Source organism: Cnephaeus nilssonii, assembly GCF_951640355.1.
Source record: "Cnephaeus nilssonii genome assembly, chromosome: 11".
Lineage (NCBI taxonomy): Eukaryota > Metazoa > Chordata > Mammalia > Chiroptera > Vespertilionidae > Cnephaeus > Cnephaeus nilssonii.
The window spans coordinates 44,671,711-44,696,133 of record NC_137082.1 but is presented as its reverse complement, the minus strand read 5'-3'; the positions used below and the strand labels follow the sequence as shown (position 1 = coordinate 44,696,133).

Sequence of the window (24,423 nt, the reverse complement as noted above, 5' to 3'; positions counted from 1 at the left end):
AAGGCAGAAACACTGGATATGGTGCACTCATGTTAGGCTGGTTAGGGTGTCAGAGATTTTTGGTGACCTTTTCACATCAAGGAATGTAGAGACAGGGTAAGTGAAGCCATGGATACATAGATGGTGAGGCAACTACTGGGGCTAGCCATAAAGTAGGTGCATTTTGCTTAATGCTGGACTAAATGTGCATGGCACTGAGCTTTAAATCTGCTTAGACTTCCTACTTAGCAATATCTGCCTTAGAATACCTGGTGTATTTTAATCAGGTTATATGGGCACAAAGGAACAAGTATTGCAAACAGGATCAGATAATACCACTAAAAAGGGAAAGAGAATATCCTGAGAAACAGAACTGAAACTTAAGTGATAGAAAATGAAACGAAACTGAAACTCAGCCAGCAAAGCTATTAAAAAAAAAAAGTCCTGATTTTAACCGAGTCCTTGCAGGTAACTATTTATGAGCCAGGATTGCCAAAAGTAAAATAAATAAATGTCTTAAATTTTCCCAAGTTACAGTTGTACTCAAAATAAAAAATGTAACCAGCTGAGTGACCTTGCTGAAGTCATTTAACCTCACTGAGTCTCAGTTCACTCATCTGTGAAAATAGGGGTGACTATACACATCAGCCTGTATTAAATACAGAATCTCAGTGCTCAAAGGGAAAGCTCATCAGGCCAACCCCCTCCACTGGTACAAGGCCTTATTTTTGTCCTGCTTCTTCCCAGTCTCCTCGCATTCAGGGCTCCGTCTCTCCTGTCCATAGAGTGAGCTCTCATGGCAGCCAGAATTTCTGCAAGTCCCACTGTGAGGGAGGGGACGAGAGGAGAAAGGCTGGGAAGACATTAAACTGATCTGGCTTCAGAAGATGGCTCTGCGGGGATAGCTGAGCGGTCCAAGGCATCCCAGACAGGGCACAAGTATTCATCATTGTCACAGAGGGAACCTGTGGTGATAGAAAGTGACAACGAAGCAGAGACAGGGGTGAGTACCATCAGGTGTATGACCTGTGGAGACAGGATACCATTCTCAGAAGAGTGCTGTGCTTGTTTAAACATTGCTATCTTAAAATTCTTTTTAAAAAATTGTTTAAAGTATTGCATATGTCTCCTTTTCCCCCCTATTGACACCCCCCCCCGCCACTCCCACCCCTGAGGGCAGGCCCCCACCGCCCCAGTGTCTGTGTCCATTGGTTATGCTAATATGCATGCATACAAGTTCTTTGGTTGATCTCTACCCCCCTACCCACCGCCCCTTGTCTCTGGATCTATTTTTGTTCACCAGTTTATGTTGATCATTATATCCCACATATAAGTGAGATCATGTGATATTTATCTTTCTCCGAATGGCTTATTTCCCTTAGCATAATGCTCTCCAGTTCCATCCATGCTGTTCCAAATGGTAAAAGTTCCTTCTTTTTTATAGCAGCATAGTATTCCATTGTGTAGATGTACCACAGTGGTTTTTTGTTTGTTTCTATCAGCTCAGAAATCTTTTTTATTTTTTCCCACTTATCATGCCATGAATTCATAGGGAATGGGTTCCAGCAGCTCAGGCTCCTTCCCATTGGCTCTCACAAAGCGTGCCTCTCTGGGTGGAGCAGGCTGACGCTTCAGGTGAACCCAGGTACCTTTCTCTTTGGCTTCCTTCTTTTTCTGATCATTTTCCTTCACACGTTTCAGGAAGCTATCTCGGCTCTTAGAGTGCTTAATACACTCAATATGTACATTAATTCTCTTGGCAAGAATCTTGCCCTTAACTTGCTTGTTCACAATAATGCCCACTGCATGCTGGGTGACACTGTAGACTCTTCCAGTTTTGCCATGGCAACAGTTGTGGGGCCTTCCTTTGTGAACAGTGCCCATTTCCTTGATGTCCACAATATCACCTTTCTGGTAGATTCGCATGTATGTGGCCAAAGGAACAACTCCATGTTTTCTAAAAGGCCTAGAGAGCATAGAGGGGGTGCCTCTCATCTTTCCCTTTGTTAGTCATTTTGGCAAATTACTGGAATATGGAGGTTCCGGCTGAAAGCCTATACCACAGTTTTTTAATCCACTCATCTGCTGATGGGCACTTAGCTTGAAATTCTTAATAATCTTTTTTTTTTTTTGAAGGTTCGAGTCTGTATCTTTTTTTTTTTTTTTACTCTTTTTTGATTCTTAATAATCTTTTAACAGAGGACCCCAAATTTCACTTTGCACCAAGCTCTATGAGTTATGTAGCCAGTCCTGGCATGACACCCGAGACTTGTTTAGCATCTGGGTGTGGGAAAATGAGGAGGGGCACACAGGGAGATCAGGCATGGCCCTCCATGTGTGACTTCTCCGAAGCCCCAATGCATGGTAGGACAGCGCGGCACTGTGCTTCCTGCCCCTGCGAATTTGTGGGGACTGGAGCTCAGTCTACAGAGCCCGCTCCACAGAGGTGTCTGGGAGAGGGGCGAGGGCCTGGCTGTTGTCATTTTTCCTTTTATTTTGTTGAGTTGAAGTTCATGTAACATAATAGTAACCATTTTAAAGGATAGAGTTCAACAGCATTTAGTACACTCACAAGGTTGTGCAACCATCACCTCTATCTGGTTCCAAAACCGTTTCATCCATTCAAAAGGCAACCCTGTACCCATGATGCAGTCACTCCCTATTCCCTCCTCCCTCAACCTCTGGCAACCACTAATTTGCTTTCTGTCTCTATGGATTTACCTAGTCTGGATATTTCATATAAATGGAAGCATGAAATAAGTGACCTATTTGTCTGGCTTCTTTTTCTTAGCATAATATATTTGAGGTTCATCCACATTGTAGAATGTAGCATTTAGCATTGTGGCATTAGGGCTGAATTATATCCCATTTTATGTATATACTACATTTTGTTTATCCCTGCATCCACTGATGGATATGTAGGTTTATTTCCACTTTTTGGCTATTGTGAATGGTGCTGTAATGAACATTCATGTACATGTATTTGTTTGAATCCTGTTTTCATAGGATGCTGGATCATATAGTTAATTCTGTGTTTAACTTTTTGAGGAACCGCCAAACTGTTCTTCACAGTGGCTGTACCATTTTACATTCCCACCAGCAATGTATAAGGGTTCCAATTTCTCCACAACTTAATCAACACTTGCTAATTTCCATTTTTCCTAATTATAGCCATCCTCATGGGTGTGAAGAATACTCATTGTGGTTTTGATTTGCATTTCCTTAATTACTAATGATCTTGAGCATCTTTTCATGTGCTTGTTGGTCATTTATATATCTTCTTTGGAAAAATGTCTATTCAAGTCTTTTGCCCATTTTAAAATTCTGTGGTTTGTCTTTCTGTTGTTGAGTTCTTTATATGTTCTGGATACAAGACCCTTATCTGATAAATGTTTTATAAATATACTTCTCCTGTTATGTAGATTGTCTTTTCACTTTCTTGATAGTCCTTAGATGCATAAAAGATTTTAATTTTTATGAAATCTCATTTGTTTTTCTTTGGTTGCTTATACTTTTACATCATTTCTACTAATCCATTGCCAAATCTGCAGTCAATAATATTTACCCCTATATTTTCTTCTAAGAGTTTTAGAGCTTCTAGATTTAGGTCTTTGATCCATTTTGAGTTAATTCTTGTATGTGTTGTAAAATAGAGGTCCAAGTTCATTCTTTTGCTTGTAGATACCCAGTTGTCCCAATTCCATTTGTTGAAAAGCTATTCCTCATTTTACTGTTTTGGCACCCTTATCAATTAACCATAAATCTATGGGTTCAGATCTGGGCTCTCAATTAGAATTGATTTACGTGTCTTATTATTTTTAATTGGTGTGGATGAAATATATGTCAGAATGGACTGCAACATACCTTGCACAGTCATGACAACATATCAATACACTAGTGACCTGGTGCATGAAATTCATGCACATTAAAAGGTGATGAATTAGAGGAAATAATTCAATATTGCTATTTGCCCTTTCTCTATAATAGAAGTGTCAGAGATGAAAGAAAATTAGTAAAATGTATATGAAAACCTTCCTCCTGTCAGAGTCTGGGGCACACCACGGGACCCAGAGTCAAGTCCCCGCCCACCCACATGCACCTCAAAATCACGTGAGATCCAGACCCGGCCCCCCCCCCCCCCCCCCACCCTGCCCCATTGGGCTAGATCCAGACCCGGCCAGTCCCACCCTTGTCAAGCCCTGCTGGGCAGGGAGCATAGCCTCAGATCCCCTGGCCTGGTGCCAGGACGGGGGTAGTGGCCTGAGGTCCCCCAGCCCAGACCAGGATGGGGGGCGTGCCTTGAGGTCCTCCATCAAGCCCCGCCAGGTGGGGGACACAGCCTGAGATCCCCTATCAAGCCCCACTGGGTGGGGGGCATGGCCTGAGGTCCCCCATCAAGCCCCGCCAGGCAGGGGGCTGCAGCCTCAGGTTCCCCAGCCCAGCACCGGGAGGGGGACGCAGCCTGAGTTCCCCCAACCCAGCACTGGGGGTGCACCTTGAGGTCCCCCGTCAAGCCCCGCTGGGTGGGGGCACTGCCTGAGGTCCCCTGTCAAGCCCAGCCAGGCAGGGGTCACAGCCTCAGGTCCCCTGTCAAGCCCAGCCGGGTGGGGGGTGCGGTCTGAGGTCCCCCGGCCTGGTGCCAGGGTGGGGAGCGTGGCCTGAAGTTCCCTGTCAAGCTCCACCTGGTGGGGGGCACGGCCTGAGGTCCCCTGGCCTGGCACTGTGGTGGGGGGTGCGGCTGAGGTCCCCCAGCCTGATGCCAGGGCGGGGTTGCAGCCTGAGGTCCCCTGTCAAGCCCGGCTGGGTGGGGGGCATGACCTGAGGTCCCCTGTCAAGCCCCACGGGGGTGGGGGAGGGCGTAGCCTCAGGTCCCTGCTGACTGCTCGTTAAGGCTCCTTATGGGAACTTGGCCTCAGCTGTGGGTGCAGCCATCTTTGTGATGGAGTGATGGTCAATTAGCATATTCTCTCTTTATTAGATAGGATTATGGCCAAAGATCAGATACACAGCACTTGTTATATTTGATAAAAGAGTAGAACTGTTAACATTAAGCATAAATATTAGAACCACATGTGCTGAGACAATAATCTAGGGACCTTTCCAAAAACTTGAAATAAATATATATATATTTGTATATTTATGGTTCTTATCTTAGTGGATTAACTGCTCTACAAGTACAAGTGAACATAGAAGGCAGGTCCCTGGAGGAAAATGCCAACAGTTCAGAATGTGGCACACCCTGTGTAAAACCAGGAAGGAATTATGATGCATTTGCCTGAAGCTATTTTAAATCATCCCCCTATCTTCAGTTTGGTAACATAACAATTTACTTTTCTCTCTCTGACAAAGTGGTCAAGCTTTCTAGGAATAAATTTAGTTCAAGTAAATTCAATCAAATGGCCTATGTAAATATATTTTATTATTTACTATTTAAATTTTAACTAAATTATTCATTTACTATGAATTATCATGTATGCTTATATTATTTAATTACAATCTATTGTTATATGTTACTATATATGTTTATTGTTCATTGTAATTATTAGTAATTCTTAATTCATTAAAATGCTTAAAAATAATTTTTTACCTCAACAATTTACTGAGTGTTTATTTTGTGTCCCATGCTAGATAAGGACATTTGCTCATTCATTCAACAAACATTGTCTGAGCACACACACGCCCAGGCACGAGGTTGGACAGGAACAGCCTCTGCCTTTCTGCAACTGCTGGGTCATTGGTCAATCCTGTGAAGCACAAGGTAGCAGAGATTGCAAAATGTTTACAGGCTCCACCTGCCTTGGATCAACTGGCTCTGTCCTAGTTCCAGCTAGTCAAGCCCACAGCCTTTCAGCTTAGCCCAGACATATAGAAGTTGTTCATGTGGATTTTTACTAGGAGGCTAAGGAAAACCCCAAAAGACAAGAACAGAAAAGAAACACCAAAGCAGAGAAATAGACATACTTATTGGACATGGGTGAGCCATTTATCTAGACGGAACAAGAGTTCTTCATTTCAGTCTTACCAAGAGAATCTTTCCCCAGACCCCAGTGTTCCGTACCATCCCCAATACTGCTGGCACACTCCTTCCTTTGGCTGCCAGCCTCTCAGAAGGCTCTGCCAGGGAAGGATCAGACCTGGAAGCTAATAGGCTGTTCTAGTTAGAAGTCAGAATATTCAGACTCTCTTTAGGGGTAACTAATTTAGGAATAACGCCTCCTAGAGCCCTAGGCCAACCCCTGACCTGCAGGGGTGTGGGCAATGGCACAAAGGGAGGCCTGAATGCCATATGTGTATAAATCGAATTATAAATCAAGCTAGCAGACTGTTAAATGACATTTATATTCTTCTTCTTTGACAAATATAACTGCATAATGACATGGAAAATAGGTTCCAATTTAGAATTCCCTACTCCTGCCTGTGGTCTGCCCATTACTCCTTTTGCTTTACTTGAGGAAGAACCTATCACATATGTGTGGACACTCCAGCCAACCTGTCCAAGTTCTGTATCATTTTTACAGCTGCATTGGAATCAACAATTATCTTAATAAAAAGTCAAATTAAAAAAAATAAGAGAGAGGAATGAAGAGAGAGAGTCTGTGTGCGTGTCTGGGTGTGTGCAGTTTGGCCCATAGACCCACACTCAAGTTGCCCTGTGCTGGCTACCTGCTTCAGAGGATGCCCTGTGGCCACCTTCAGCCTGGCCCCTCCTCTCAGGACACAGAGCCCACAGGCTGAGGGGTCTTGTCTAGAACTTGCTCAGGGCTCCCCCATCCAAACCAGGGCCTTGGAATGCTCTGCTGAAACAGACTCCAGCCCACCTCCAGGGCCTGTCTGGGCCTTTCCCTTCGCCATCCTCCTGAGTCAGTCTCGCTGCACTGCCTCTCCGTGCACCCCTAGGCCCAGGGGTGGGCCAAGCCATGGCTGTCTGCAGAGAGTATGAATAGAACTCGATTTGGAAAATGAAGACTTAGACTGTTGGCAACTCCCCATGGCAGTGACCAGGTGGGAGAGAGGAACAGACACATTTGTTTCTCTCCCTTTTAGCCATACAACTCTGGAAAGGAGAGTGAGAGGAAGGCAGAACCAGCCCTTAATACTAGTACACTCCCTGAACTCCAGTGAGTGGGCCCTGGTTCATAAAACAGGGAAGCAAAGATCAACTGTTTCTGCTCCAATCAAGCACAAACTATTGTGACATCCAACAAAATGTCAGGCACCAATCCAACAATCCTATATAATAAAGATGTAATATGCAAATGGTCATTACACCATGAAGCGTAACGACCGACCACGTAATGACCAGATCACAGATCAGCAGGATGCTGGGGCAGCGAGCTACAAGTGGGCAGTGGAGAGCTACAGGAGGGGGCAGGACAGCAAGCTATGCGGGGGGGGGGGGGGGGGGGGGGGCCCTACAGGAGGGCGGGGCATTGGGTGGAAAGCTACTGGAGGGCGGCAGCAAGCTACTGGCGAGCTACTGGCGCACCGATTCGTGCTCAGGGCTACTAGTTAAAACATAGAACCAGGCATGTCTCATTTCACACTTCAAATCGTGAGCTGATTGTACTTCTCTGCAAAGAAGGGCCATCAGTTTTGGCATTTAACACCCAACAGTTCAAAGTACTGTAACCTTTCCTAGGTTCTTCTGGCTCTGCCAGGACATCTGACCAGGAGGCCCACAGACGAGAGGCTGTTTCTTGTGTCAAGTCCTTCAGATACGAGGATTTCCTGATGCAGGAAACAACCCCGTTCTCTGAGGATGAAGTAAACCTAAGACCTGGCTGTTATGGCTCAGGAGGAGATAGAACATAGGGATGAGCTGATCTCAGAGTACAGTTCAGAAGAAATTTCTGGATGTTTGATATTAGTAACAAAATCATCTGTCAACCACCAACTGCTGCATGTTTTAGAGTTGGGAGCATTTCTTTCTCTGTTCCAGCCTAATTTACATGTCACAGTGGACTTCTAGAATCAAATCTTAGGTATTTCAGCACTGCCTACTGTCCCTCCCAAAAGGATTTTTAAGCAGCTTATCTCCCGCTAAGGTTAATTCTTCAAAATGCATTTGCTTTTGTATTAGCCAGCCCAAATTTCTCTTGGGAAATTGTCAGAGAAAATAAATCATTGAGGAGGGAGAGGCATAGTTAACGTTGAGGACACTTGGGTCCGAGTGTAGTGGAGACGTCTTTTTGCTTATGGCCATGCAGGAGGGAAGGTGTAACGCTTCAAAAAATAATTTCTAGAGGATTGTTCTGGAGAACAGGGTCTGACACACAGAAAGGGCTCCACAAATATTTGCTGAAGAGAACGGACTCTCCCACCAGTGCGCTGGAGCCTGAGAAAGGGACTGGGTGGCTGCTGCCCTCTATCACAAATATTATTGTTTCCTACATGAGCTGTGTTGGAAATCACCGGAGCTAGCCCCATCATACTCCTCTCAGTCTGGAGAGAATCGCGAGCTCCTCCAGGGCAAGGAAGAGGCCTGCCTGCTTTGTTTGTTTTTGTTCTGTTTTTTAAATTATTGATTTGAGAGGGGGGAGGGCGAGAGACAGAGAGAGAAACATAAATTTGTTGTTCCATTTATTTATGCATTCATTGGTTGATTTTTGTATGTATCCAGACCAGGGAATTGAACTTACAATCTTAGCCTATCAGGACAATGCTCTAACCAACTGAGCTACCTGGCCAGGGCCTGGGCTCATTGGTATTTATGTCCTAAGAACAAGGCACCATGCCTGGCATCTGGTAGGCACTAAACAAATGTTGAAAAGAATCTGCAAGCATGTTTTTCCCAGCTTCCTCCAAGCCATCTATTAGAATGTTGAGCAGTGAAAGATCAAGGACAGAACTATTGATCCTCCAGGTGCCAGGCTGACAATAATTTATTAATCCATAGTGGACGGATGTTCTGTCTAAAAAGGAGGAGACTTTGTGGGGACATGACAGTTTTGTTCAAATACTAGAAAGGTTGTCTAGGGCCAAACTGGAAACCAATTTCTCCCCAAAAGAGTATTGGTGAGGGCGTGGTGAAAGGGCATTGTCATTACTGCTGGAATAAGGGTAAAGCTACAATCTTTATAGGGCAAACTTGGTAATGTGTATGAAGAGTCCTAAATATGTGCAGTTGACCCAGGAATTTCACTTCTAGATTTTGGTCACTGAAATTTAATCAGCTTCACAGAGATACATGTACAAGAATGTTCAACACAGTATTGGCTATAACAGTGAAATATATAGAGCAATGTAAACTTTCGGCAATAAAGGCTTAAAGCAGGCATCCTCAAACTATGGCCCGCGGGCCACATGTGGGTGTTTTTGCCGTTTTGTTTTTTTTACTTCAAAATAAGATATGTGCAGTATGCATAGGAATTTGTTCATAGTTGTTTTTAAACTATAGTCCGGCCCTCCAATGGTCTGAGGGACAGTGAACTGGCCCCGTTTAAAAAGTTTGAGGACCCCTGGCTTAAAGAAATCATGATATATTAAATGCAATATTATACAGCTATTACAATGGTGATATTTATTTATTTGAGTTATATTTATTTGAATGAAAATATGTTTGTTTTACATGGTTAAGTAGAAAAAAGCAGGATATAAATGGTACCACTTTAATTTAATAGAAATATAGATGTATGTAGATGGAGAAAGAGACACACAGAGAGAGAGAGATACAGAGAAAGAGACAGAGAAATTCTTGAAGAATATATATCAAAATACTAATAGTGGTTAACAAGAATACAACTAATTTAACATTTTTATCTTTATGTGTTATATCTAAACTTTTAACTGTGGATATGTGATTCTATAGTCACAGTAGTAATAATAATAGCAATAATGAAAAATTAGGACTGAGGAAAACGTGCTCCTGCTGTTTATTAAGTTGGCATGCTTTCTCCTGCCCTAAGTGCTCAGCTAGAGATGAAATGGTTGCTGGGCTGGATGTTGTGGGAGGTAAGCCGGAATGGAAGAGGCCAAAGCCACTTCCAACGGAAGATCCTCTGATTCCATTAAGAAAGAGGGTGACTAGAGAATGTGTATCAGTTCTTGGCACACTTTGTCATCTAAATATACTTTTTGAGAAATGATATTTTAGCCCCACTGGGGTTGAGCATCAGCCTATAAAACAGGAGGTTAAGGTTTGATTGAATTTTGGGTTCAATCCCCAGTAGGGGGTATGCAGGAGGCAACCGATTCATGTTTCTTTCTCATCATTGATGTTTCTCTCTCTCCCTTCTTGTCTGAAATCAATGAAAATATATTTTTAAAAATTATATTTTAAAAGTCTTTGGAAAGCTATTTTGTTTTTGATGATGATGTCTCTTAAAATCCAAAGTTCTAGTCTTTTTGTTGTTGTTGTTAATCCTCACCCGAGGACATTTTTCCATTGATTTTTAGAGAGAGTGAAAGGGAGGGGGAGAGACAGAGAGACAGAAACATCGATGTGAGAGAGACATATCGGGGGCCAGGGATCAAGCCAGCAACAGAGGTATAAGCCCTTGCCCAGAATTGAACCCAAGATCCTTCAGTCTGAGGGCCAATGCTCTATCCATTGAGTCAAACTGGCCAGGAACAAAGTTATAGTCTTAATATTTGCCTCTTCTATAACTTCTTAATGAGCAACAACATAATAATTGGGATATTCTCATTTTGCTCTCTGCTTTGGCACATAATAGCTTTATATCTGGCCCTGAAAACAGAAATGTTTGCTTCTCATCCCACTGCCTACAACGTACGCTCCATGAGGCTAGGGATTTGGTTTGGTTGGTTCCAGAGCCCAAAGGAGTGTCTGGCACACAGAAGTCACTCAGTAAGTTCTTTTTTAATAAAAAATGAATGTTGGCAGAATAAAATATGCAACTTGGAAGAAAGCTGTTTGGCAAACACATGCTTTTGCTGTATTCATTTTAATTACTTTTAAAACATGGGGTTGTGACCAGAGTTCCAAAACAAAAACAGTCTTTTCAAAAATGTAATAAAAATTTTCAAATTACTAACATTCGTTAAGAGTCAGGCATGGCCTTCACACAGCCATATATTAAAAAATGAAGACTACTGATGATGCTCTGGATAAGCACTGTTCCGTAGAGCTTTCTGTGATAAGGGAAATATTCTCTGGCTGCATTCTCCAGTATAGCAACCACTAGCCATCTGAGGTACTCAGAATGGGACTGGTTGAGAACAAGGAGCTGAATTAAATTTTGTTTAATTCTAATTAATTTAAATTTAAACAGCCACGTATGGTTGGTGGATACTATAATGGATAGTGCACCTCATGATCAAACTTCTTATCTTAGTGTACGTAACAAGGTAAATACCGTGTGTTTACAAAGATACTGTAAATAAGCATTAAACCATTACTGCAATCTAAATGGAATTTTGTACTGAGAGGAGATGGAACTAAACTCAGGAAGCCAGTATGCATGACAGTAGAGTATCTTTCATGGGCTTAAAAAATGTCTTTACCACACAGCCTTGCTAATCTCCGGTAGTCCTACTACACTCTGGACATTCCACACATTTATTTGTATGCAAAATAAGGTTCATAGAAGTTACAAAATCCAAAGCAATGATCTGTGCAGTGCATACTGTCAGCATTAGACCAAAAAGAGTGATTTGCATGAAAAGTATTATATTTGTCCTTGAATGCCCTTTTTATTAGTTGATTATTTTACAACTAGAGGCCTGATGCACGAAATTCGTGCAAGAGTAGGCCTTCCCCCGGCTGCCGGCACCAGCTTCCCTCTGGCACCCGGGACCCGGGCTTCCCTCACAGCTCCGGCTTTGTCTGGAAAGTTGCCTGGAAGGGCGTCGGTCTAATTAGCATATTATGCTTTTATTATTATAGATACTTGGGCAAGTCACATACCCCCTGACCCTGCTTTGGTAATATTGGTTATAAATAAAGGGTTTTGCTTGTTTGATTTTGCTTAACGGATCCCATGATGTTACCTGGAAAGCAGAGAACAGCACTGATGAACTAACTGAATGCAGAACCGAGGTAACCCATTCAGGAGACCCACATTTATGCAGTGTTCTACTTTAAATCAACTGTGCACTTACTATAATTCTTCATCGTATTGATGTATCACTGTCCCATGGCTGTTCTTCGTGATATAGATGTTACTACAGGTCAAAGAACAGAAAGCAATTTAGGAGAAAAGCAAAAATGGAGGGAGAACAGGAAATATACATTGAGTCTCTGTTGTTTTAAAACTGCAAACACATCTGAACAGGCCCATGCATCAAGGTACGCGGTTATGGGGGCCCATATCAGCGGCAGCTCTGCCCTATGGCAGCCTTTTGCACTTTCTCTTTCTCTCTCTCTCTCTCTCTCTCTCTCCTTTCTGTTAATTCTCACCTGAGGATATCCATTGGTTTTCAGAGACAGTGGAAGGGAAAGGGGAAGTGGGGGGGAGAGAGGGAGAGAAACATCCATGTAAGAGAAACACATTGATTGATTGCTTCCTGCACAAACCTTGACCAGGGTGGGGATGAAATCTGCAACCAGGCACATGCCCTTGACCTGAAATCAAACCCACAACCATTCCGTGCTAGGGCCAATGCTCTAACCACTGAGCAATGCTGGCCAGAGCAGCCTTTGCTCTCTTTATACTCTCAAAAATTATTGGAACTCCAATGGGTTTTGGTTTATGTGAGTTATAGCACTATAGTTATTTATTCTATTATAAATATTTTGAAAGGTTTTTGAATCATTTAAAAGCAACAATAAATATATTATTTGTTAACATAAATTACATGTTTTTATGAATAATAGCTATATTTTCCCAAACCAAAAAGACTTAGTGAGAAATGTGGCATTGTTTTACATTTTTGCAAATCTCTTTAATATTAGGCACTTAATATCTCTTTAATATTAAACAGCTGGATTCTCCCATCTACGTCTGCATTCACTCTGTTGTAATATGTTGCTTCAGTTTAAGTATGTGAAAAAAAAAATGTCTGACCTTGTACAGATACATATGAGTTTGGAAAAGAGAAAAATTTTCATAGCCTTTTTATATAATTGTGGATATTCTTCTTTGAAACCTCACCAAAAGTAGCCAAGCAGCAGTTCCTTATGTTGAGCTGCAATGTGGAATCTGAAACTGCATCAGTGAAATTTGCCTACTCAGTTGCATTAACCTATTGCTCTAGCTGGCACTTTGGGCGGATCTTGCATCTGTGCCCACGCATGATCTTAGAACATCATGCCTTGACTATTTGGAAAATATTGGTTTACTGAGTAGTGGAGATCTTCCAAATGTTGACCCATTTCATTACACAATATCAAAAGAACACTCATTCATATCAGCACCAATCTCATCAGAAAAGCCTTTAAGTCTTGGGAAGCTGCCAAGCTGATTTTTTAAAATCGAATTTTTGCTTAAAAGCCCGAAAGAAACAAATACCCTCCGTTGGTTTTCCTTGGTGTGACAAGCTCGCTTGGTTCATTTTCAAGAACATGGCTGACGAGTGGTCAGGTTTGAACAACCAGAGTTGCCAGTTGTTCTTTCAAGTAAAAAGAGTTCCATGAAAAAAGCAGTTAGTTTAGTTCACAACTCAAACAACTGTGCGAGCGCTTTTCCTGGAGATGACCATGGTGGCAGCAGACGTGTGGCTCAGTTGGTTGGGCATCGTCCCATGCACTGAAAGGTAGTGGGTTCCTCCTAGTCAGGGCTCATGCCTGGGTTGTGGGCTTGATCCCAAGTAGGGGGTGTGCAGGAGGCAGCTAATGGATGTTTCTCTCTCACATTGATGTTTCTCTCTTTCTCTCCCTCTCCTTTCCTCTCTTTCTAAAAACACATACACACACATACAACAACAACAACAACATGTGTTTACTTTAATTCTAAGAAGCTTATTTTAGCCTCTTCATGGGTTTAGGGTCCTGACAGGAAGGAACAATATACTAAATAGATCTCACTTGTTTTTTAGTTTTAGTTCTTAAAAATGCTTCACCTCAACAGTGATGCCATTGGTCAATTGTTGAATTATGTGGGTGTGTGTTATGATTTCTAGATCCCAAATAAAAATCCAAGTGATGCAGTAAAAGGTTATATTTGTCTGTGAGACCCACAAAAGGTAGAGTGTTTTAATAAAAGAAGATGAAAAACATAAGTCTTGAGAACATAGACTTCAAAGATATATGAAATATTAAAATAAAAATAAACTCACCCTCAGATACTAGAAAGTCAGACATGATAGAAGGAAAAAATAAGATTTTATAGTTTATGAATCATTCCTCCTCCACACTACTCAACACTTTTCTCATAAAGCTCTTGTTTCATTGTGGTGTGGGTATTTATTTACATGACTTATTCTACATTAAATTTTCATTACTCAGGGATAAATACCAGGTTTTGTTTATCTCAGTATCTGCAGTACCCAGCACGGGGCTTAGAAAACAGTGGATGCTCAATAAAGGTTTATTAATGGCAAGAAGACAAGAAAATGTTTCTGAGAGAAAAATAGAGAAAGCCTGTTGAGAGAGAAAATTGGAGTCTAGTACATGAAATAAAATGGTGGAATTCAGGATTTTTATATCTTCTGAAGCAGGTGGTTATAATTTAAACTTCATGAAATGCAGGGAAGAAGAGATGCAAGCAAATACTCTGAAGTCCTAGTTTCTTATTTTCCAGGCCCAAGCCTGCAGTGTAATTGTATAAATAGTTCTGAGACTTTCTCCTACTTTTCTTCCTTCCTGGAGATAATCCGCAACGTGTCTGTCTGGACACATCTCATGGTTATCCAGATGGCATTCCAAGAATCGCTTTTCTCGAAGTCTGAGATCTCGTAAGACACATTGGAATGATCTTGAGCTGGAGGAGGGGAGCAGAATTAAGTATAGACGATGTGGAATGGAGGGAAGGGAAAGTCTGAAAGAATGCCACGGAGGAATGGTTACTTTAAAAGGCAGAAGGGACACCAAGGGTGAGATGAGGAAAACCTTATGCATATTAATCTGTCATGATCCTGATGACTCAGTGTTGGCCTGAGCTGTTTCAACATTATCCACATATCTTAGCAGAAGTGCAAATGCTATATTAGGGATGACAAATATTTCACAGTCAGGCCTGCTTACTGCAAGACTTTCCTAACCGAAGTCAAATAGATCTGAAAGCAAATTATAATGGTGTTCAACAAAGCTGATGAGCCTTCCCTTCAGGGATGACCAGATGCTATTTTAGGAGACTCCAACCTTCACTTCAGACTCATGGTTTGATGCTGGAAGTGTACTCAGAGCTTTGGGACTTTAAGACTCTACTCCCTGTTAAAACATACCCTTCATATACACCACTTTTTCATTCATACTCTCCCAGAGATAATAGTACAACATAAGCTGTAGATTGATGACTTGGGGGTCAGTGAATGAACTTCAATTTTGGTCCTCAGTTTAAGTTTTTTAAGTGTATAATTCAACATTTTTAGTACTTTCACAGACTTGTGAAACCATGACTCTTTTTATGGATGAATACATTCCCAGGTATAGATATACCACATTTTGTTTATCCACTCACTGATTGGCAGGCATTCAAGTTGTTTCTGCCTATTGTGAACACTGCTATGAACATTCACATACAAACATTCATTTGAATATTTTTTTTCAATTCTTTTGAGTATCTACCTAGGAGTGGAATCAAATGGCAATTCTATGTTTACCTTTTTGAGGATCTGCAATGGCTGTACATTTCAGCAATGTGTGAGGATGTCAATTTCTCCAAATACTCACCAACACTTGCTATTTTTGTTGTGTGTTTTTTTATATCTTGTTTGTTTGTAATCCCCACCCAAGGATATTTTTTCCATTGGTCTTTAGAGAGAGGGTGGATGGGAGGGAGGAGGGAGGAGGGAGAGAGAGAGAGAGAGAGAGAGAGAGAGAGAGAGAGACAGAGAGAGAGACATCGATGTGAGAGAGACACATGGACTAGTTGCCTCCCACACGTGCCTCTACTGGGGCCGGGGATCAAACCTGCAACTGAGGCACATGCCCTTGACCAGGGATCAAAGCCACAACACTTTGGTCTGTGGGCCAGTGCTCTAACCACCGAGCAACCTGCCAGGGCTGGTTTTTAGTTTTGTTTGATTTTTTTATTATAGTCATCTTGGTTGGTATGAAGTGGCATCTCATTGTAGCTTTGATTTACATTTTTATATTGATTAATGATGTTGAGCATCCTTTCATATGCCTCTTGGCCAGTTATGGATCTTCTTTGGAGAAATGTCTATGCAAGTAAGAGGGATAAATGAATTATTGAATACTCACGCAAAGGAAAATTGTGATAACAATGAAAATGACATACTGCCACTCACAGCAACATTGACATATCTCACAAGCATACTATTGAGCAAAAGAAGCATTCTGGGTGGAGAAAACAGCTTGAACCAAAGCATAGGGGATGTGTACAGGGAAAAGCAAATGACATAGTTTGAACAGAAGAAAAAGTAAAGGGAGTTTTGGGACATCGAGAGGCTGTAAATCCAGACGTGGACTTTATTTCACCTCCTTGAGGGAGCCAGCGAGGGTGCTTTAGCAGAGCCATGACAACGTGAGGATACCCAAAAGCTTACTCGGCAGCCCTGCACAGAAAGCACACAGGGAGATCTCCCAGTGGCTCGGGGTGTGGACGCTGAGGTCAGGATCCATTGAAATAATGCTGATTCCAAGAGCCCCCTGTTTAAAACTCTTAAAGTGGCTCCCTGCTGCCCACACGATCAATTCCAAAATGCTCCCGGTGGTGCAAAAGCCCTGCCTGCTCCCCTCACCGGCCCCTGCGGTATCTCCGTGTTCTGACCACACGGGCCTCCCTCCAGCTCAACTGTCAGGGCTGCCCCTCCCTGGGGCCTTCATGTCTGCTGCTCTCTCCCCCTGGCACTGTCCTCCCAGCACATGGCCCAGGCAACCCCTGCTCCTCATTCACATTGCAGCCTCGTTGACCCTCATCGAAGCTGCCCCTGAATCTCCAATCAGGTTACATCCTCCAGTTACAGGCCCCCGGAGCAGCCTTCCGTTCTCCTGGGCACCCTTGTCCTTATGTACATATTTGTGATGGTTTTCCTACTGCCTGCAACCCAAAGGGTGGGGATGCCAGGGGCTCACCCACCAGGTTCAAATGCATAGCAGTCGGCTTTCCGTAAATACTTGTTGACCGATGTACCTGGTGAAGTATGATGAGATCCTTTCAGTAGGATGATGACAATGAGAATGACAAGGAGGAGAGGGGGAAATACCAATGTGGAAGCCCATGCTTGCCCCTCTCCAGATTGAAGGCTTGAGAACAGGGGGACAGCAAACTGTGGGCAGGGCCAAGTCAGGCCTGCTGCCTGTTTCAGGGGATGCAGTTTCACAGGAGCAGAGCCAAGGTCACTCGTTTAGGTGCTGTGCGTGGCTGCTGTCTCACTGTGCCAGAGGTGGGGAGTTGCAATAGCAAAGGCGTGCAGAGACTTAAAACATTTACTGTCTGGCCCTGTGCCAAAAAGGTTTGCCAAGCCCCACTGCTCTAGAAGGAGACTGCATAGAGGGTCACCATAATAATCACAGTGGTTCTCTTATTGTGTCAGGATTACAGATGAGCTTTATCGTCTTCTTAATTTTCTGTATTATTCATATTTTTTGCAGAGGACATATTTTTATAATCAGTAAAACAATAAACGTTATTCAAAACCAGATGGAGTGTCCCACTAATTCCTTTTAGTTTCATTATTATTGATTTCAGAGAGGAAGGGAGAGGGAGAGAGAGATAGAAACATCAATGATGAGAATCATTGATCGGCTGCCTCCTGCATGCCCCTAAATGGGGATTGAGCCCACAACCCAGGCATGTGCCCTTGACCGGAATCAAACCTGGAACCCTTCAGTTCACAGGCCGATGCTCTATTCACTGAGCAAAACTGGCCAGGGCCCTTTTAGTTTTTAATTTTTAAGTGCTCTATGCCTTTTTAAGGAAAAACCTCATTAATCAGAGCAATCTTCTTTGCTGGCGTTGGAGAACACAGTAAAATGGGCCCAAGTGCTACAGGGAAAATCCCTGTTCCCTCATTTCCTGCACCAGTGGGACTAGGCTTTTCTGCTATTTTATGAGTCTGGCTTTTGATTCTGAGTTCAGAGAATCAAGCTGAATATTTCTATACATTAATTAATTAGCACAGGGAGTATAAGTTATGCTGCAGTGATAAACAAGCCTCAAATCTCTGTGCTTACAACAGTGGTCTATATTTTGCACATGCTATATGTACACTGTAAAAAATGGAATGAAGTATTAAAAAAGATTTTGTTCTCTTCCATTTAATTCCACAAATATTTGTTGAGTGCCTGTTATTACAAGGCCCACAGCTGGCCCAGGATATAGTTGAAAATATTTTCTGATGAGTCACAAATAAATGAAAACTGGGAAGTCCATTTTCATAACATGCTGTATAACAGCAGGGAAAAAAATCAATGAAGGCAAAAGATCATTTTCTAGTCTAGTCATTTGCATGCCACGTCTGTATTGTTTCAGATATAAGTCCCCTTTTCTCCTTTGTGCATAAAGGTCGCCCGTGGGTGTGTTTCTGTGCCAGCGATATAGCTTGAGCAGACTCAGTGCCAGGCGCTGGCATCACCAGCCTTGGTTTTGTAACACGTTTGTGCTCCCATGACCTCAAAAGCTGTTGTGAAATTTTTAGGCAAACACATTTCAATTTACCTAAAACAATAAAAAAAAAATGAAAATGCTCTTTAGGCATATAGTCCCAATCCTAGGGCTTTTCCTAAGGAAATACTCCGTCAAAGGAATAAAACGATACATGAAGATCTTTGTTACAGCTATTTGTAACAGCAAATAATGGTAGGTAAATTGTAGCACATTTATGAGACTTTTTAAAAAGTTCATGATATTGGTGAATATCTTGAATCAGTAAACATTAATAAGTATGAAAGTTTTATAGATGCTTATGATTTAAGATTGAAATGGGGAATTTGGTTATGATTTATGGTTATGATTTAAGGTAAAAATGGGGGAAATAGGACAGATTTCCATCTATGTTGTACAATTATGTATTAAATATGAATACATTAAAAAAAAGACTAGTAGGAAATAAGGCAAATGAAATGGTTGGTTGGTTAGGGGATGAGAATTTTGCATTATTTTTAAAGATTTAGTATTTCTGGTTTGGCTTTTTAGTTTTGTTTTAACACTTCAAACAATAAAACATTTTTAAAAACACACAATAAAATTTATTCCTGGGAGGGACTCTGTGTCAAATTAGCATTTTTAAAAGTTGGAAATAAATGTTGTGTTGAGATGCCAATTAGCTATACTGGAAGCACCTTATCAATCGCTCCTTCGCCTGATATGCCCTTATTCCTCATTACTCAAAAGCTAAAGCATTTAGCTAAAAATCTGGAAATGGAGCTCTTTGGACAAAGAGCATCCCTTGCTTTCTGATCTGTTGCCACCGCTTTCCAAAACTCAGGAAGTGAATCGATTTGAATGCTGAGGCATGCTTCTATACAAAATACAGGCCTAGGTAACATAAGACATTTTTCAGAACTGACCATATCCAAGTCTTCCATTGTGCTTTGGACTGAGCTCCCGGTACATACCCAACCAACTGCAGACGGAATGCAGAGAAGAAATGATATTGCACACCTGGCGCCTGTGGAAGGATGGAGCGTGTCCTCCGGAGCAGCAGGCATCCCAAGGTGGGAGGCAGGAAGGACAACGGCTGAGGCGCAGGAGCCTGTGGAGGACACAGCTCATCATAAGCCATCTCCACCGAGACAGGAGTGGCCCCAGAGTTGATGGAGGCGAAGCACGCTGCTCTGGGGCCTTCTCCCCAATTTCCATAGCCTTGTCAACACACGGTGGCAGGAGGTGGCTCATGAAAACCACCGGAGAGCCTCTGGTTTTGTGTAACCACATCAGTTTATTACATTCCTTATTGGAAGCTCCCTCAGTCGGGATGCTGAAGGGCCTGATTCTTGGAACCACTATTTATCCTTGAATCAAAAACTCTTTGGAAACATTCCTGTGCTTTGCCATTTGAATCCATAACACACTAACAAGTCCAGAGACTTTTTTTTTAGTAGCTTTAACAGCTCCCCTCGGTGGTGGCAGTTTGTTAGTTTTTGGCATTTTAGATTTGCCTGGAACAGATCCAATTTCCTCATGGTGAGCTTGGCGACTCGCACATCACAGCAGCAGGAGCCTTCTAAATAATACCGATGGCGCCAATCTCGGCAGCCAGCGGCTTCATGGCACACTGTCACCTTGGCTGTACTCCTGCAGACAGTGTGGCCGCTGCTGACATCGGCATCTGTTTGGCCGCCTCTCTGGGCTGAGCCTGAGCAATGAAGGGACCAGTGTGGGTTTGCCAGGGCCAGGGATGCACCGTAAAGAGACAATTAGCATATTCGCAGGGTAGGAATGCTTGATGTACTCGCACTGAGCGCCTGCTGTGTGGTTGCTGGGGCCAAGCTGGTGTGGGAAGACGCTGGGTCAGGTGCCTGCCCATCTGGGTGGTCCAGCTGGCTCCACTGACCCAGTCTCCATATGGATGTTTTTTTATTCTACTTCGTTGCAAATTTAGCTGAAATATGTCCATCCCTTGGGGCACTGTGAAGTTTCAGTTCCCATTGCAAAACCTTTTGAGGTCCTCACCTCAGCAGAGATGAGAGTAACTGTTGAGTATGAGTAGTGAATGAGACCTGGGCCTTCTCTTGTGAGTAGCTAGCTGGTCATTTATTCTCTTTCCATGCGGCAATGGAATCCGAGTGCTGGCATCTGCAGAATGACAACCTCACCTGCATCCCCAGGGTTCAGTTTGCTTCTTAGGAGCTTCTTTAAGGAAGAAGCTTAAAAAAGAAAACACATGCAAAGATTTCAAAAAACGGGGGGGAAGCGAACCTTCCGCTGCCAAGTTTCAGGAAGGAGAGAACGCTCTTTCTGAGTGGCTTTCAACCGTCTGCTGTAATAAATGATGAATTTTCCGAGTACATTACATTAAAGGGATTAAAAATGGTACTGCCCTCCTTTTATATCCAATTTTATGAGTCACATCTACGATGGTGTGTCATCAATAATAACAGTGGACCAGACAGCTAAATGAACTGCCCCAGCAGAAGGCTCCTGTGTGTCGGGAGTTTCTGTTAATCCTTCCTGTCCACTGGGGGGGGGGGGGGGGGGGTTGCCTTCTAAAAAGGGGCTCCCAGAGCTCCGATGGACTCAGAGGCCAGGATCTGTGGGGCTGCAAGCAGGGGGAGCTCATCTGCACCCCTCTAGGATATGATGGGCCGGCCTCTCACCAGGCCAGATTTCTTGTAGGCTCCCCGAATTGGTTTCCTTGGGGTGGTGTAAAAAATTACCACGAACTAGGTGGCTGAGAACACAGAAATGGATCCAATCATGGCTCTGGAGGCCAGAAGTCTGTAATTAAGAAGGCAGCAGGCTCATGCTCCCCTTAAGATGTGAGGGAGGATTCTGCTCCAGCTTTCTCTTCTAGCTTCTGGTCCTTCCTGCTTGTGGTGGCATAATTCCAGTCTTCCCATGGGTTTGCCCTTTGTACACATCTGTCTCCCAATACCCCCTTTTCATAGGGACACTAAACAGATTAGGGACCCACCCTATTCCCAGTAGGACCCCATCTTAACTAATTATATCCTTAATGAGCCTATTTCCAAATAAGGTCATATTCTGATATTCTAGGAGTTAGGACTTCAATGTCTGAATTTTCAGGAGACAAAATTCAACCCATAACACTCATCCAGGTGGGCCTTTCCTTGACACCTGTCTTGGAACTTCAGGGTCTCCAGGTTTTTCAATTCAAATCATGAGATTGAAGAGGAGAAAAGCCAGCTTGTATGGAAGCCAGCATAGGCGAGGAATCCCAAATAGGTGAGGAAACCCCATAGATGAGGAACTCCGCAGAGGTGAGGAACTCCAAATGTGCTTTGGATCCTCCCTGCTTTTATTCCTTCCTCAGATTACAAGGGCCTAACTTCACCCTTTTTCCAAAGAAATGATCTGGAATTAATTGACGCTAAAGGGATGAAGCAGAGGATTATGGAGTCTTCATGTCAGATCTCACAGTTCACCTAGTCTAACTCCCTTCCACAGAGGATCTTGATACTTCAGATACCACAGCCTTAAGCTCAATGAATGGATGTCCATAGTGGAATTCTGGGGCCCTGGTGATCAAGGGGGACAGTGTTTGTGAGGGGAGGGTTGATTATGAGAATTCTGAAGTCACACCCAAGAGGCCAATTTTTCCTCCCCTGGATTTTCATACCTTGGATTCAAATAGCATCTTCCTTGAAGCCCAAGATTCTGAAGAAGGAGATTGAGTAGATGGTGAACACACACTCCCACCTTGAGTGGATCAGAATCCCAGAACCTCCTGGAAGTCTGACATGGTGAACTTCCACCCCCGCCCTCAGTCACCACCACACACACTGATTCTGATACACTGTGCCCTGGAGGTGAGTGTCTGAGCCCTCAGATGTCTTGGGGGCAGACATACATTGAGATCTTGCTTCAGAGCTCAGAATGCTTTGTACATTTAACTCCTCCTCCACCTCCATCAGGAAGGGATATTTAAAGTAATTATTGATATCATTGGATTAATATCTACCATATTTGTTACTATTTTCTTTTTTTTCCATTTTTTTATTAAGGTATTACATGTGCATATTTGTTACTTTTTCTATTTGTTGTCCTTGATCTTTGTTCTTATTTTTGTTTTCCACTCTTTTTCTTCCTTTTGTGGTTTTAATTAAACATTTTTATATGATTCCATTTTCTCTTTCTTAGCATATCAGCTATACTTCTTTTTTAAAATTTTTAATGGTTGCCCTAGAATTTGCAATATAATTTACAACTAATCCACATTCACTTTCAAATAACACTGTACCATTTCATGGGTAGTGTGAGTACCTTATCCTATATAATAAAAGGGTAATATGCAAATTATCCCCTCGACTAGGAGTTTCACTAGAGTTTGACCAGGGGGCGGGGCCGGCCCGCCAACTGCCCAGGGCCCCTACCCTCCGCCAGCTGGCCCACCCGATCGGCCCAATTGGGGTGGGCCGGCCAGACCCCACCCATGCACGAATTCATGCACTGGGCCTCTAGTAATAACATAATAATCCTAATCTCTTCCCATCCCTTGAGTCATTGATGTTATTCCCTAATATATATGTAAATACATACATAAATTTACATAATTGAATGCATTGTTATTATTTTGAACAAAATGTTAGATCCATTAAAAGTTAAAAAAATAAAAAATTATTTTATCTTCACTTATTCCTTCTTTATTGTTCTTCCTTTATTTATGTTGATATTACAGGTGCATATTTGTAATATCATATTTGATCCAAGTTTCTATCCTAGATAATTTCCCTTCTCTCTAAAGAACTTCCTTCAATATTTCTTACATGGTAGGTCTCCTGGAAACAAAGTTCCTCAATTTTTGTTTGTCTGAGAAAGTCTATTTCTCCTTCTCTTTAGAAGGATAATTTTTCAGATTACAGAATTCTATGTTGGTGGTTTTTTCTCACCACTTAAAATATTTCACTTCACTTTCTTCTCACTTGCATGGCTTTGAGGAGTAGACGGAAAAAATTCCTATTTCTGTTCTTCTATAGGTAAGGTGTTTTTTTCCTCTGCTTTCTGTCGGATTTTTTCTTAATTTTTGACTATCTATAATTTGAAATGATATGTCTAGATGTAGGTGTGTTTGTTTTTTTCCTTCATTATTTTGCATTTATGTTGCTTGGTGTTTTCTGAGCTTACTGGGTCTGTGATTTGGTGTCTGACTAATTTGGGGGAATTCTCAGTTATTATTCTTTCAAATATTTATTTTATTCCTTTCTTGCTTTCTTCTCTCTGAAAATCCCATTATGCATATGACATACCTTTTGTAGTTGTCCCATAGTCCTTGAATATTCTGTTCTCTGTGTTTTTTTTTTCAGTCTTCGTTTTCTTTACCTTTAAGTTTCAGAAGATTCTACTGATATACTCCGTAGCTCAGAGATTCCCCCCCCCCCCCCAGCCATGTCTAGTCTACTGATAAGACCACCAAAGGCATTCTTCATGTCTGTTACAGGGTTTTATATCTCTTGCATATTTTTTTGTTTTGTTCCTAAGGATTTCCATCTCTCTGCTTACCTTGCCCATCTGTTCTTGCATGCTGTTTCCTTTAACCACTAGAGTCCTTAATTTATTTATCATAGTTGTTTAAAATTCCTTGTCTGATGTTCCTGCCATGTCTAGGTCTATATTTGTTCTGTCTCTTCAAATTGTTTTTTGCCCTTTTTGTATGCCTTGTAATTTTTTTCTTGATAGTCAGACATGATGTGCTGGGTTAAAATAACTGGTGTAAACACGCCTTTAAAAGATTCAGGTGCCACTTAACACCAGGGATATGTTCTGAGAAATGCATCATTAGGCGATTTCATCATTGTGC

General features: G+C 42.3%; 1 protein-coding gene across 1 annotated transcript; it reads right to left on the bottom strand.

Moving 5' to 3' along the window:
* Positions 1 to 1,510: 1,510 nt before the first annotated feature.
* On the bottom strand, positions 1,511 to 24,146 carry LOC307107500 (large ribosomal subunit protein eL21-like; the record flags this gene model as incomplete). Its single annotated transcript, XM_079784732.1, has 5 exons — positions 1,511 to 1,980; positions 20,105 to 20,301; positions 20,762 to 20,812; positions 23,873 to 23,945; positions 24,126 to 24,146. The coding sequence occupies 5 exons, from the start codon at positions 24,144 to 24,146 to the stop codon at positions 1,513 to 1,515; spliced, it is 810 nt and encodes a 269-aa protein (XP_079640858.1). The 3' UTR covers positions 1,511 to 1,512.
* Positions 24,147 to 24,423: the final 277 nt, after the last annotated feature.